General features: G+C 47.3%; 1 protein-coding gene across 1 annotated transcript in view; it reads left to right on the top strand.

The window, feature by feature from the left end:
- The first annotated feature begins 431 nt into the window (after positions 1-431).
- Positions 432-15340, top strand: part of GNL2 (G protein nucleolar 2) — a 133111-nt gene continuing 118202 nt past the window's right edge. The window contains exons 1-2 of the mRNA XM_063954346.1: positions 432-620; positions 5448-5532. Of these exons, the coding sequence (XP_063810416.1) occupies positions 557-620; positions 5448-5532 (149 nt within the window). The 5' untranslated portion in view covers positions 432-556. The remainder of the gene's footprint in view (positions 621-5447; positions 5533-15340) is intronic.

Genomic DNA, 15340 nt, shown 5'->3' with positions numbered 1-15340 from the left:
TCACCACAGGTGATGGCAATCATACATTACCAGGAAAGTCCAGGAGCAGAGTATTTTCTCCCTCATGGAGAGGGTCAGGTAGGCAAGTATGTATAAATCATAACTCTCAACATGACCCTCTCCAGGAGGGACAGAATGCTCTGCTCCTGGACTTCCCTCTTAATTTATGATTGCCATCACCTGTGGTGAAACACCTTTCTTATCCATTAACCTGTTCAACACAGGTACTGGCAATCATACAGTAAGAGGGAAGTCCAGAAGCAGAGCATTGTGTCCCTCCTGGGGAGGGTCATGTTGGGAGGTATGTACTATGACAGACCTAAAATTCATTTACGTTCAGTACCAGTGGTGTTTAAGGGCAAATAGCCCAAATCAAATATGGCCGCCGACTACGAAACAAACACGTGTAGTAGTAGTATGCTTTACCCATAATGCTTTGCTTTCTTTCACTCTCTTTAGTGCGGCCTTGTTTAACATCAGGAACGGGCTGCAATTTTTGATTCCCGAATACCTATCAGCACCGTCCTGTGTGTCTCCGTGATCAGAGAAAGTCAAGATGGTGAAGCCACGGTTCAAGGGGCGGAGCACCATTAATCCGTCGACATCTAGCAGTAACCCAGGTGTGTGCATTAAGTGACACGGGCAGTGAGTGCGGAAGCTGGGACAGCTCCTTCAGATCCCCAGCTTCTGAGTAGTTAAAGTCCTGACTGCTGACGCTATGAGTCAGAGAGTTCGGAGGGCTCCGTTTCCAGGAGTCATTGATTTTAATCGTTTCTCCCTGGATGAAAAGAAATGCATTTACTGTACATATAGTTTAAAATTAAATTAATATTTCAGTATTTTTGTCAGTGAATGTCAGTTATTAAAATGAGCAGCACGCCAGAGTCTTTCTATACATTTTCTGGTAGTCGCCAAAGTCTAGGTAAAATGATCCCTTCAGCCAGTTGCTAAACCCTTTTTCACCAATCTTGACCCTATTTGTCTTCTAGATGCAGTACTACTATTACGTTTTGGTGTATTTATAATGCTATAGTTGACTGCAAATTGACAGCAGACATGTTGATGTGCCTGTAGCTATTCAATAGCAGGAGCCCTTACAGAAATCTGTGTAGGGACTTCTACCCTAATCGCAGCTGCCGCAAGCTCGTTAACCCGTAGTCCTGGGCATTTAACCTGGAACCTGTGTTAGCCGTGGAATTACAGGGGTAGGAAATAGGCTTAAAACTGAATATTGGGCGTTAAAGCTTGAGGCTGGCCTCCCACGGTAAGCCCTACGTCTAACTGAATATGCCTGTAATACCCTTTTCAACGGGTGGTCTTCAGTATGCCGGCTGACGGGATCCCGGCGCACAGTATACCGGCACTGGGATCCCGATAGCCGGCATACCGACACTTATTCTCCCTCGTGGGGGTCCACGACCCCCCTGGAGGGAGAATAAAATAGTGTGGCGCGCCACCGTGCCCGTAGCGTGGCGAGCGCAGCGAGCCCGCAAGGGGCTCATTTGCGCTCGCCACACTGTCGGTAAGCCGGCGGTCGGGCTCCCGGCGCCGGTATGCTGGTCGCCGGCATATCGTAGTGAACCCTTTTCAACCATGCTTCAAAAGCCCGCGTTGGTTCTTGTGAACGGTCTGTCTGAAAGCAAACGACCAGGGTCTAATGGGCCCTACACACTGGGTGATGTTACTGATTTTATCGACCAACGATATTGTCGATTTTGCCTACACACTGGACGATATTGATGGTCAATTTGGACGATATGAGAGTACATGCATCTATATCGTCCAAATTGACTTGCATGTATAAACGAGGATAGATCAATGATGAACAATCGCGGGGCTGCACATCGTTCATGCATACACCCTGATGAATGATATCGATCATCGTTATCGGCAAGTGTGTAGGACCCTTAAGTCCAAGCATGCACAACTCTTTTCCCAACCAGGGTTGTGGTGATCAGACCCGGGAAATTGCCAGCATGTTAAACCCGGGAATTTCCCGGTCTGATATCTGAAAGGGGTATTAGATGCTTTTCTAAGTACACATCCACCATAGAATCATCACTACTGTGTGGGCAGCTGCCTGCTCCTCAGAGAGGCCGTAGGGACTCCACGTAAACTGGGAGTCCTCCGGACCTTTCTTAAGAGTAGAAAAGTATGTTGTCCACATCAGTCACTACCCCAGTAAGGTTTACAGTCTCAGTTCCACAACACACAAGGGTCTATGTTTTTTTTTTTTTTTTAACAGATGAAAAATAAATTGTTTGTGTAAAATATATAATATTTATCTTAAATTAACGTCTTCCGGTTCTGGATATCACTTTTATGCGTCATGGACACTTAAGCCGGGTAAACACTGGAGCGACCGGCAATCAGGCTGATTTCAGGGCCGATTTTCCTTGAGCCTGACTGCCAGTACACATGTCGCTACATGATTTAATGAAGACAGAACATTATATTGTTCTGTCCTACATTAACATACAGTAGGTCGCATGCCAAATCCGGTTGGCCATCCCATGTGACCGCAGGAATCACCCGTATAAGCTAGGCGATGTAGTTGTTTTGTCGTTGTGAAATGGCAAATCGTCCTGATATCGCTCCTGTGTGTTCCCAGCTTTAGGGCTTGATTCGGAGTCACAGGCAAAGTAACTTGCACGCAGCCACATAAGCAGGATTTACTACCTTGTACTAATGCGAGAATCCGTAGGGGTTTGTGCGTCCACAAGTGGAAATGTAGTTATTTTATTTCTCTGTGAAAGCAGCACAGTGGTAAGCATTGCTGTCTCACAGCATTGGAGTCATGAGTTCCATTCCCAACCTGGACTCTATCTTGTGCAGTGTGACTGTTCTTGCATGTTTGTGTCCGTTTCCTCTTGGTGCTCCAGTTTCCTCACACTCTGCCAAAACATACTGGTAGGTAGATTGGATTTAGAAAAATCAGACTGTAAATTTAAGGTAGTGACAGATGTGAAGGACACATTCTCTTGTAAAATGGTGCTGCTATATAAATATCAATTTTGATAATAAAGACAGTAACCAAAGATTCCAAGCACCTTAGCAAATGGGCGATATTCAATTGTTCTACAGATGAGCACGAGTGACGTGCACACGCATTAATCACCGCGCTTGTCGCAACTAAGTGTGTTGGGTTTAGATGCGTAAAGTAGCTAAATCCGTGCAAAGTAACTGAGTGTGCTGTGGAAACGGCAGTTTGGATGCCCAAAAGCCTGACTATGGGTGGATTTTTACTCGCTGCCCCAGAAGGCTGCAAGCATAAATAATAGACCTTCATCATCACTTTAAACAGGAGCTGCGGGCGCCAGAAAACAGTTGAATCTCTGCTCCCCACCCGCTCAAAATTTAAACTTCTAATTTATGGAAGCCTTTTTTATATTCATTTAGGTATGTAATAATAGACTTCACATCCTTGAATACTAGAACCATGATGGCCCAGGACCACTGCTGTATTGTAAGGAGTATTGTAATCTGCTGTTTCAGTGGAGATGAGTCTCCGTGTTATTGATACAAGACATGACGTGATGTGACTGGAGCTCTGAATTTAGTAGCAGTGCAACGAACCGTTCGTCTTAGAATCTGGGAATACCTGAGAGAAGGTTTGGGTATAAAATGTCGGCGGTTGAGGTGGTGGCTGTCACATGACCGACCACAGCATCCCGACAGTGAGAATCTCGACACCAGATGGTGGCAATTATTTTGCCCGCCCCCCCTACCCTAACCCTCCAGGGGTGTTGGCTGTAGCTACCTCCCCCAGTGCCTAATCCCAACACACCTCACAACCACCTCCCCCCCCCCCCCCCCAAAGGTGAGACATAGGGTAGTAATCAAACAGATTTTGGTGACCGTATCTTAGGGCTGTGTATACTCTTGAATTGTGTTAATGCTAGGAACAGTGTATGTTTGCATTTTACATGATTTTGGGCCTAAATCAGAATTGATCGCAGCAGCAAATTTGTTAGCAGTTGGGCAAAACCATGTGCACTGCAGGGGGGCCGATGTAACGTGTAGAGAGAGTTAGATTTGGGTGGAGTGTGTTCAAACTGAAATCTAAATTGCAGTGTAAAAATAAAGTATCCAGTATTTACCCTGCACAGAAACAATATAACCCACCCAAATCTAACTCTCTCTGCAAATGTTATATCTGCCACACCTGCAGTGCACATGGGGCCTAATTCAGATTTGTTCGCGCGCTACTGTCTTTTTGCTGCGCAGCGATCATGTAACTACTGCGCATGCGTATGCTCTGCAATGCGCAGGCGCGCCATACAGTTACAAAGTAGATCGTTGTTGTGCACTGGTTCTAGCAAAGAAACCATTCGCACAGCCGTTCGCAAGGAGATTGACAGGAAGAGGGCGATAGTGGGTGGCAACTGACGGTTTTCTGGGAGTGGTTGGAAAAACGCAGGCGTGTCAAAGCGTTTGCAGGGCGGGTGTCTGATGTCAATTCCGGGCTCGAATAGGCTGAAGTGATCGCAGCGGCTGAGTAAGGTCAAAGCTACTCAGAAACTGCACAAGCTGTTTTTGTACAGGGCGGCTGCACATGCGTTCGCACACTTCCAAAGCTTAAATACACTCCCCTATAGGCGGCGTCTCTGTTCGCAGCGCTGCAAAAAATAGCTAACGAGTGAACAGATCTGAATTAGGCCCATGGTTTTGCCCAACTGCTAACAAATTTGCTGCTGCCCCTTTGTTATTAACATATTTGCTAACATTTGGAAATTACTGTATGCTTCTTGTGTGCATTCACTCATGATAACCATATGAAATATGGCACAAACTGAATACTACTAAAACCACATTAGTGACACTACTAGCACTGGTGGTTCCTTTACCAGTCACATTTACTTGGGTTTTACGAGCTCAGAAACACCATTATGTATTACAGGTTGAGTATCCCTTATCCAAAATGCTTGGGACCAGATGTATTTTGGATATCGGATTTTTCCGTATATTGGAATAATTGCATACCATGATGAGATGATATGGTGATGGGACCTAAATCTAAGCACAGAATGCATTTATGTTACATATACACCTTATACACACAGCCTGAAGGTCATTTAATACAATATTTTTTATAACTTTGTGCATTAAACAAAGTGTGTGTACATTCACACAATTCATTTATGTTTCATATACACCTTATACACAAAGCCTGAAGGTCATTTAATACAATATTTTTAATAACTTTGTGTATTAAACAAAGTTTGAGTACATTGAGTCATCAAAAAACAAAGGTTTCACTGTCTCACTCTCATTCAAAAACGTCTGTATTTCGGAATATTTCGTATTTCGGAATATTTGGATATGGGATACTCAACCTGTAGTATGTAACTTTTTAAATTATGATACTGCCCGCATATCAGGAGTGCGAATATTTTCCTCTTGCTGTATAGTTATTATCAATAATATATCCTTTTTATTGCCTTTAGATCGTGTGAAGGGTGCCGGAGGCCACAACATGAGAGACCGGGCAACTATAAAGCGCTTGAACATGTACCGCCAGAAAGAGCGGCGGTAAGTTTTGCTTCTTTAACTGTACAGTATTTCTCTTCGCTATGCCCATTGAAACTTAAAAATCCCACTTTGTATTATTTATTTTTACATTTCTTGCTAGTTGTTTTAAACCTACTTGGTGTTGACCTCTTTATTCTTACCTATGTTTTTAAATTATCTGACAGAAAATAATAGATAGTGGGGTAGGGGATGAATCCTGGCAAGAGGGTAAAACCTATTTCTTTTTCATCCACTAGGGGTCACTGGAGTACACTTGGGATATGGACGGTTTCCGTAGGTACAGGGCACTGAATATTTAAATTTAGAACACTCCACCCCTCCATATCCCCGAGTACCTCAGTGTTTTTTCTGTGCTCGAAGTAGCAACAGGTCGTTTGTGGCTGGGTCCACAATTCTTTTGAATTTTTTTTTTTTTTCACATCCCTTTCCCCCTTCCAAAAGGCAGGGTCAGGGATAGTGCAAGCTGCTGATAGCAGCAGTGGCGTGTCGGTCCTCACTAAATGAGCTCCCTCACAGCCACACACAGATCCTCCTGCACAGGCTGGCCGGCGCTTGTACAGAAGCCCCGACGGATCCTCATTACACGCTGCAGGAGTGAAGGTATGTGAACGGGGCGGTCAGCTCCCGCTGCCGCCCCGAGGTGTGGGGACATTGTTATGCGCGCCCGCCGCCGGCTCCGGCCGCCGCCGCTGCTGCTCTGCCCGCTCACGCTGCTCCGGCCCCCACCGCTGTACTCCCGCTGCTCACAGCGCTCGATACCCGGCTCCCGCTGCTCACGATCCCCGCTCTCTGTCTTTCTGTCATTGCGCCCGATACCTGGCTCCCGCTGGCGGCCCCACACGCTGCGATGCCCGCCGCTCTGCATCTAAAAGAGCATGCAGGGGAAAGAGGGGGCATTACCTCACGGAGGGGGGCAATAAACGGAGATAGATAACAGAGGGGCAATAGAAGGGGGCAATACAGCGGCATAAGATAAACCTGCAGCAACAGCAGATGCTAGGCTGCAGGGGTATTTACACAGGCTTTCATAGTAACTGCACTGTGATTCTATGTGAGAGCATGGCAGCCATTTTTAACCATGCTTCCTGTGTCTTCCTGTGTGATTCCAGAACGTTCCAGTACTACATCTCTACTCCACCGGAGGCGCAGGGGTGTTAGAGGGAATTTGGGATCACATTACATAGTACTGGCCACGTGTACTGCACTTGGCCAGATATATATATATATATATATTTCTCTATCGTCCTAGTGGATGCTGGGGTTCCTGAAAGGACCATGGGGAATAGCGGCTCCGCAGGAGACAGGGCACAAAAAGTAAAGCTTTAGGATCAGGTGGTGTGCACTGGCTCCTCCCCCTATGACCCTCCTCCAAGCCCCAGTTAGATTTTTGTGCCCGGCCGAGAAGGGTGCAATCTAGGTGGCTCTCCTAAAGAGCTGCTTAGAAAAGTTTAGCTTAGGTTTTTTATTTTACAGTGAGTCCTGCTGGCAACAGGATCACTGCAACGAGGGACTTAGGGGAGAAGAAGTGAACTCACCTGCGTGCAGGATGGATTGGCTTCTTTGGCTACTGGACATTAGCTCCAGAGGGACGATCACAGGTACAGCCTGGATGGTCACCGGAGCCTCGCCGCCGGCCCCCTTGCAGATGCTGAAACGAGAAGAGGTCCAGAATCGGCGGCAGAAGACTCCTCAGTCTTCTTAAGGTAGCGCACAGCACTGCAGCTGTGCGCCATTTCCTCTCAGCACACTTCACACGGCAGTCACTGAGGGTGCAGGGCGCTGGGAGGGGGGCGCCCTGGGAGGCAAATGAAAACCTTTTTTGGCTAAAAATACCTCACATATAGCCTCCGGGGGCTATATGGAGATATTTAACCCCTGCCAGAATCCATTAAAGAGCGGGAGACGAGCCCGCCGAAAAAGGGGCGGGGCCTATCTCCTCAGCACACAGCGCCATATTCCCTCACAGAAAGGCTGGAGGGAAGGCTCCCAGGCTCTCCCCTGCACTGCACTACAGAAACAGGGTTAAAACAGAGAGGGGGGGCACTAATTTGGCGTTAGAAATATATAAAAGATGCTATAAGGGAAAACACTTATATAAGGTTGTCCCTATATAATTATAGCGTTTTTGGTGTGTGCTGGCAAACTCTCCCTCTGTCTCTCCAAAGGGCTAGTGGGTCCTGTCCTCTATCAGAGCATTCCCTGTGTGTGTGCTGTGTGTCGGTACGTGTGTGTCGACATGTATGAGGACGATGTTGGTGAGGAGGCGGAGCAATTGCCTGTAATGGTGATGTCACTCTCTAGGGAGTCGACACCGGAATGGATGGCTTATTTAGGGAATTACGTGATAATGTCAACACGCTGCAAGGTCGGTTGACGACATGAGACGGCCGACAAACAATTAGTACCGGTCCAGACGTCTCAGAAACACCGTCAGGGGTTTTTAAAACGCCCGTTTACTTTAGTCGGTCGACACAGACACGGACACTGAATCCAGTGTCGACGGTGAATAAACAAACGTATTCCTTATTAGGGCCACACGTTAAGGGCAATGAAGGAGGTGTTACATATTTCTGATACTACAAGTACCACAAAAGAGGGTATTATGTGGGATGTGAAAAAACTACCGTAGTTTTTCCTGAATCAGATAAATTAAATGAAGTGTGTGATGATGCGTGGGTTCCCCCCGATAGAAAATTATGGGCGGTATACCCTTTCCCGCCAGAAGTTAGGGCGCGTTGGGAAACACCCCTTAGGGTGGATAAGGCGCTCACACGCTTATCAAAACAAGTGGCGGTACCGTCTATAGATAGGGCCGTCCTCAAGGAGCCAGCTGACAGGAGGCTGGAAAATATCATAAAAAGTATATACACACATACTGGTGTTATACTGCGACCAGCGATCGCCTCAGCCTGGATGTGCAGAGCTGGGGTGGCTTGGTCGGATTCCCTGACTAAAAATATTGATACCTTTGACAGGGACAGTATTTTATTGACTATAGAGCATTTAAAGGATGCATTTTCTATATATGCGAGATGCACAGAGGGATATTTGCACTCTGGCATCAAGAGTAAGTGCGATGTCCATATCTGCCAGAAGATGTTTATGGACACGACAGTGGTCAGGTGATGCAGATTCCAAACGGCACAAAGGTGTATTGCCATATAAAGGAAGAGGAGTTATTTGGGGTCGGTCCATCGGACCTGGTGGCCACGGCAACTGCTGGAAAATCCACCGTTTTTACCCTAAGTCACATCTCTGCAGAAAAAGACACCGTCTTTTCAGCCTCAGTCCTTTCGTCCCTATAAGAGTCATATCTGCCCAGGGATAGAGGAAAGGGAAGAAGACTGCAGCAGGCAGCCCATTCCCAGGAACAGAAGCGTTCCACCGCTTCTGCCAAGCTCTCAGCATGACGCTTGGACCGTACAGGACCCCTGGATCCTACATGTAGTATCCCAGGGGTACAGATTGGAATGTCGAGACGTTTCCCCTTCGCAGGCTCCTGAAGTCTGGTTTACCAAGGTCTCCCTCCGACAAGGAGGCAGTATGGGAAACAATTCACAAGCTGTATTCCCAGCAGGTGATAATCAAATTACCCCTCCTACAACAAGAAAAGGGGTATTATTCCACATTATATTGTGGTACTGAAGCCAGAAGGCTAGGTGAGACCTATTCTAAATCTAAAAAAATTTGAACACTTACAAAGGTTCAAATCAAGATGGAGTCACTCAGAGCAGTGATAACGAACCAGGAAGAAGGGGACTATATAGTGTCCCGAGACATCAGGGATGCTTACCTCCATGTCCAAAATTTGCCCTTCTCACTAAGGGTACCTCAGGTTCGTGGTACAGAACTGTCACTATCAGTTTCAGACGCTGCCGTTTGGATTGTCCACGGCACCCCGGGTCTTTACCAAGGTAATGGCCGAAATGATGATTCTTCTTCGAAGAAAAGGCGTCTTAATTATCCCTTACTTGGACGATCTCCTGATAAGGGCAAAGTCCAGGGAACAGTTGGAGGTCGGAGTAGCACTATCTCGGATACTGCTACAACAGCACGGGTGGATTCTAAATATTCCAAAATCGCAGCTGATCCCGACGACAAGTCTGCTGTGCCTAGGGATGATTCTGGACACAGTCCAGAAAAAGGTGTTTCTCCCGGAAGAGAAAGCCAGGGAGTTATCCGAGCTAGTCAGGAACCTCCTAAAATCAGTGCATCATTGCACAAGGGTCCTGGTAAAGATGGTGACTTCCTACGAAGCAATTCCATTCGGCAGATTTCACGCAAGAATTTTTCAGTGGGATCTGCTGGACAAATGGTCCGGATCGCATCTTCAGATGCATCAGCGGATAACCCTATATCCAAGGACAAGGGTGTCTCTCCTGTGGTGGTTACAGAGTGCTCATCTTCTAGAGGGCCGCAGATTCGGCATTCAGGATTGGATGCTGGTGACCACGGAGGCCAGCCCGAGAGGCTGGGGAGCAGTCACACAAGGAAAAAATTTCCAGGGAGTGTGATCAAGTCTGGAGACTTTTCTCCACATAAATATACTGGAGCTAAGGGTAAATTTATAATACTCTAAGCTTAGCAAGACCTCTGCTTCAAGGTCAGCCGGTATTGATCCAGTGGGAAAAACATCACGGCAGTCGCCCACGTAAATAGACAGGGCGGCACAAGAAGCAGGAGGGCAATGGCAAAAACTGCAAGGACTTTTCGCTGGGCGGAAAATCATGTGATAGCACTGTCAGCAGTGTTTCATTCCGGGAATGGAAACTGGGAAGCAGACTTCCTCAGCAGGCACGACCTCCACCCGGCAGAATGGAAACTTCATCGGGAAGTTTTCCACATGATTGTAAACCGTTGGGAAATACCAAAGGTGGACATGATGGCGTCCCGTCTGAACAAAAAACGGGACAGGTATTGCGCCAGGTTAAGAGACCCTCAGGCAATAGCTGTGGACGTTCTGGTAACACCATGGATGTACCAGTCGGTGTATGTGTTCCATCCTCTGCTTCTCATACCTAAGGTACTGAGACTTATAAGACGTAGAGGAGTAAGAACTATACTCATGGCTCCGGATTGGCCAAGAAGGACTTGGTACCCGGAACTTCAAGAGATGCTCACAGAGGACTTATGGCCTCTGCCGCTAAGAAGGGACTTGTTTCAGCAAGTACCATGTCTGTTCCAAGACTTACCGCAGCTGCGTTTGACGGCATGGCGGTGGAACGCCGGATCCTAAGGGAAAAAGGCATTCCGGAAGAGGTCATTCCTACCCTGGTCAAAGCCAGAAAGGAGGTGACCGCACAACATTATCACCACATGTGGCAAAAATATGTTGCGTGGTGTGAGGCCAGAAAGGCCCCACGAAGAAATTTCAACTCGGTCGATTCCTGCATTTCCTGCAAACAGGAGTGTCTATGGGCCTCAAATTGGGGTCCATTAAGGTTCAAATTTCGGCCCTGTCGATTTTCTTTTAGAAAGAAGTGGCTTCAGTTCCTGAAGTCCAGAAGTTTGTCAAGGGAGTATTGCATATACAACCCCCTTTTGTGCCTCCAGTGGCACTGTGGGATCTCAACGTAGTTCTGGGATTCCTCAAATCACATTGGTTTAAAACCAGTCAAATCTGTGGATTTGAAGCATCTCACATGAAAAGTGACCATGCTCTTGGCCCTGGCCTGGACCAGGCGAGTGTCAAATTGGTGGTTTTTTTCTCAAAAAAGCCCATATCTGGTTGTCCATTTGGACAGGGCAGAGCTGCGGACTCGTCCCCAGTTCTCTCCCTAAGGTGGTGTCAGTGTTTCACCTGAACCAGCTTATTTTGGTGCCTTGCGCCTACTAGGGACTTGGAGGACTCCAGGTTGCTAGATGTTGTCAGGGCCCTGTAAATATAGGTTCCAGGACGGCTGGAGTCAGGAAAACTGACTTGCTGTTATCCTGTATGCACCCAACAAACTGGGTGCTCTTGCTTCTAAGCAGACTATTGCTAGTTGGATGTGTAATACAATTCAGCTTGCACATTCTGTGGCAGGCCTGCCACAGCCAAAATATGTAAATGCCCATTCCACAAGGAAGGTGGGCTTATCTTGGGCGGCTGCCCGAGGGGTCTCGGCTTTACAACTTTGCCGAGCGGCTATTTAGTCAGGGGCAAACACGTTGGTAAAATCCTACAAATTTGATACCCTGGCTAAGGAGGACCTGGAGTTCTCTCATTCGGTGCTGCAGAGTCATCCGCACTCTCCCGCCCGTTTGGGAGCTTTGGTATTATCCCCATGGTCCTTTCAGAAACCCCAGCATCCACTAGGACGATAGAGAAAATAAGAATTTACTTACCGATAATTCTATTTCTCGGAGTCCGTAGTGGATGCTGGGCGCCCATCCCAAGTGCGGATTATCTGCAATACTTGTACATAGTTACAAAAATCGGGTTATTATTGTTGTGAGCCATCTTTTCAGAGGCTCCGCTGTTATCATACTGTTAACTGGGTTCAGATCACAGGTTGTACAGTGTGATTGGTGTGGCTGGTATGAGTCTTACCCGGGATTCAAAATCCTTCCTTATTGTGTACGCTCGTCCGGGCACAGTATCCTAACTGAGGCTTGGAGGAGGGTCATAGGGGGAGGAGCCAGTGCACACCACCTGATCCTAAAGCTTTACTTTTTGTGCCCTGTCTCCTGCGGAGCCGCTATTCCCCATGGTCCTTTCAGGAACCCCAGCATCCACTACGGACTCCGAGAAATAGAATTATCGGTAAGTAAATTCTTATTATATATATATATATATATATAGATATAGATATAGATAGATAGAGACACCTTGGTGCTATTTTACTGAGTCGTGCAAGTGTCTGTTTTTTGTGTATTGTATTGTCTGTTGCCATAATGAGTAAGGCACCAGCAAAAACTAAAAAGCATAATTGCAAAGTCTGTAGCAGTGTGTTACCGGATGGATCTACCACATGTACAGTATGTTTTGTGGATTCGGTTCAGAATACAATTTCTGCTCCGGTTTTAAAGCCAATTTCCTCCCCGAACCCTCCTTGGGAAATGCTAGCCAATGTACTGGCTGGGTTGCAATCAGAATTGACCGCCGCTGGGCAGGAGCGGGAAACGGCAAGATCTGAGTCTAGGGTGAGACCGCCAGAACTACCGGAGGCCTCTCAGCCTTGCGAAAGGTCCAAATCCATTTTGGGTAGAGGGGATAAATTTCATATGTCTTATGATTTACCAGTTTCTGCTATGTTGCATTCTGACGATTCCATGCCAGACCTCACGGCACAAGATGAGGGTGAGGAGGGCGAAGTGGAGTCAGATGGTGAGGATTTTAACAGCTCCGGCATTGATAATCTCATCAGAGCGGTGCGTCAGTCTCTGAAGTTTACAGAAACTGAGGAGCCTCTCACAAATGATCAGGTTGTCTTTACTAAACGACAAAGAACTCCAATAAGTTTTCCTGTGTCGGAGTCTCTTAATAAGATGTTAGTAGAAACACGACAGGCTCCAGATAAACGGTTTTCTATACCTCGCAGATTTAAGTCTAGTTACCCGTTTCCAGATTCTGTGACATGTACATGGGAGAATCCACCAATAGTTGATTCGTCAGTGTCAAAGCTTACAAAGAAATTAACCATACCAGTGCCAGCGGCTACTACGCTTAAAGACCCTTCAGATCGCAAAATAGAAACTAAGCTTAAGTCCATGTATGTAGCAGCAGGAGTGCTGCTGAGACCTGGCTTGGTTGGTATCTGGGTCACTAAGGCGCTCATAGTATGGATAACAGAACTTAAGTCTGCGTTACATGACGAACACCTTATACTTCTTGCTGATCAAATGTGTGAGGCTGCAGAGTATCTCTGTACAGCTTCTACTGACGTTTGTCAGCTCACTTCTCGTATTTCATCGTCGCTAGTTACGGCACGACGAGCACTCTGGCTGCGTGCTTGGCAAGCGGAGGCAGAGGTCAAACGAGGTATAGAGGCGTTACCTTACGATGGCAAGAAGTTGTTTGGTCCTGAATTGGACACATGGATTGCTGAGGCTATGGGAGGAAAGTCGGTTTTCTTACCATTGCCTCCACCGGTACCAAGAAGGAGGTACTCTGGACCTTCGTTCAAATCCTTTAGACCTCAGTCCTTTCGAGGACGTGGCAGAGGAACAGCCACGCCTGGTAGACGTGGTCGTGGACGTGGTTTCCAACAAACCAACACAAGTCGTCAGGACGCTAAGGTTACCGACAAGCCAGTGGCATGACGGGCTCCCAGCCCATCTCGGTTCTCCGATTGTGGGAGCACGCCTTCAGACGTTCCAGTTGGCGTGGTTCCAGACATCCGCGGATGGGTGGATCTGCAATTTTAGTGTTAAAAGGTTACAAAATAGAGTTCGACTGTCTTCCGCCACTGCGGTTTTTCAAGACAGGATTGCCTCTGTCGGACGACAAGAGGGCGGTTCTGCAAATTGCCATTCAGTCCCTACTGGATTCAGCAGTTTTGATTCCGGTCCCTGTACACCAACAGGGTCAGGGTTATTATTCCAGTCTGTTTGTGGTACCGAAGCCGGATGGCTCAGTCAGACCAATATTGAACTTAAAGGGTCTCAATCGGTATGTAACTTACTACAGATTCAAGATGGAATCTCTGCGTTCCGTGATTGCGGGTTTAGAGCCAAAGGAATTCATGATTGCGCTAGATCTCAAGGATGTGTACTTACACATTCCGATTTGGCAGCCTCATCAGAGATTCTTGCGGTTTGCAATACGCCAGAACCATTACCAGTTTCAGGCTCTACCGTTTGGCCTATCGTCAGCGCCTCGGGTGTTCACCAAGGTGATGTCTGTGATGATGGCTCATCTCAGATCCCTGGGAGTGACAATAGTTCCGTATTTAGACGATCTGCTCATCAAAGCCTCGTCTCAACACATACTTCTCCAACATGCGCTGCTAACGTACAATGTACTGGTTCACCACGGTTGGATTGTCAATTTCAAGAAATCACATCTAATTCCGTCTCAACGCCTTCAATTCCTAGGTATGATTTTCGATACGGTCAATCAAAGAATTTACCTACCACAACAGAAAGTACAGATTCTACGCCATCTGGTACAATTAGTGCTCAAGCCACGCACAGTGTCGGTACATTTGTGCATTCGCCTCTTAGGCACAATGGTGGCAGCTTTCGAAGCGCTTCAGTTCGGAAGATTTCACTCGCGTCCATTTCAACTGGATGTGCTCGCACAGTGGTCGGGCTCGCATCTGCAGATTCACCACAGGGTGAGGTTGTCGCCAAGGGCAAGGGTGTCTCTGCTCTGGTGGCTCAAGGAACACAATCTAACCGCAGGGAGACTGTTCGGCGGCTGGAATTGGATAATTCTAACGACGGACGCCAGTCTCAGAGGTTGGGGAGCTGTAGTTCAAAATTGTCAGCTCCAGGGTCTCTGGGCGGATCACGAGAGATTGCTGTCTATAAATGTCCTGGAACTCCCCGCAATTTACAATGCGTTACGACAAGCAGTGCACATGCTTCGGTCTCACACTGTCCAGGTGCAGTCAGACAATGCGACGGCGGTCGCATACATCAACAAACAAGGAGGAACGAGAAGCCGCATGGCAATGTGGGAAGTAGCTCGAATCCTCAATTGGGCGGAATACCACCAGGTGATATTGTCGGCAGTGTTCATTCCGGGAGTGGACAACTGGGAAGCGGATTATCTCAGTCGTCGGGATTTTCATCCAGGAGAATGGGCATTAAATCCAGAAGTGTTTCACATGTTGGTTCAGCGGTGGGGTTATCCTCAGGTGGACCTGATGGCGTCTCGACA

The sequence above is a fragment of the Pseudophryne corroboree genome, chromosome 2 (genome assembly GCF_028390025.1).
Source record: "Pseudophryne corroboree isolate aPseCor3 chromosome 2, aPseCor3.hap2, whole genome shotgun sequence".
Classification (NCBI taxonomy): domain Eukaryota; kingdom Metazoa; phylum Chordata; class Amphibia; order Anura; family Myobatrachidae; genus Pseudophryne; species Pseudophryne corroboree.
The sequence above is the reverse complement of the archived record's forward strand: the minus strand, read 5'-3'. Positions and strand labels throughout refer to the sequence as shown.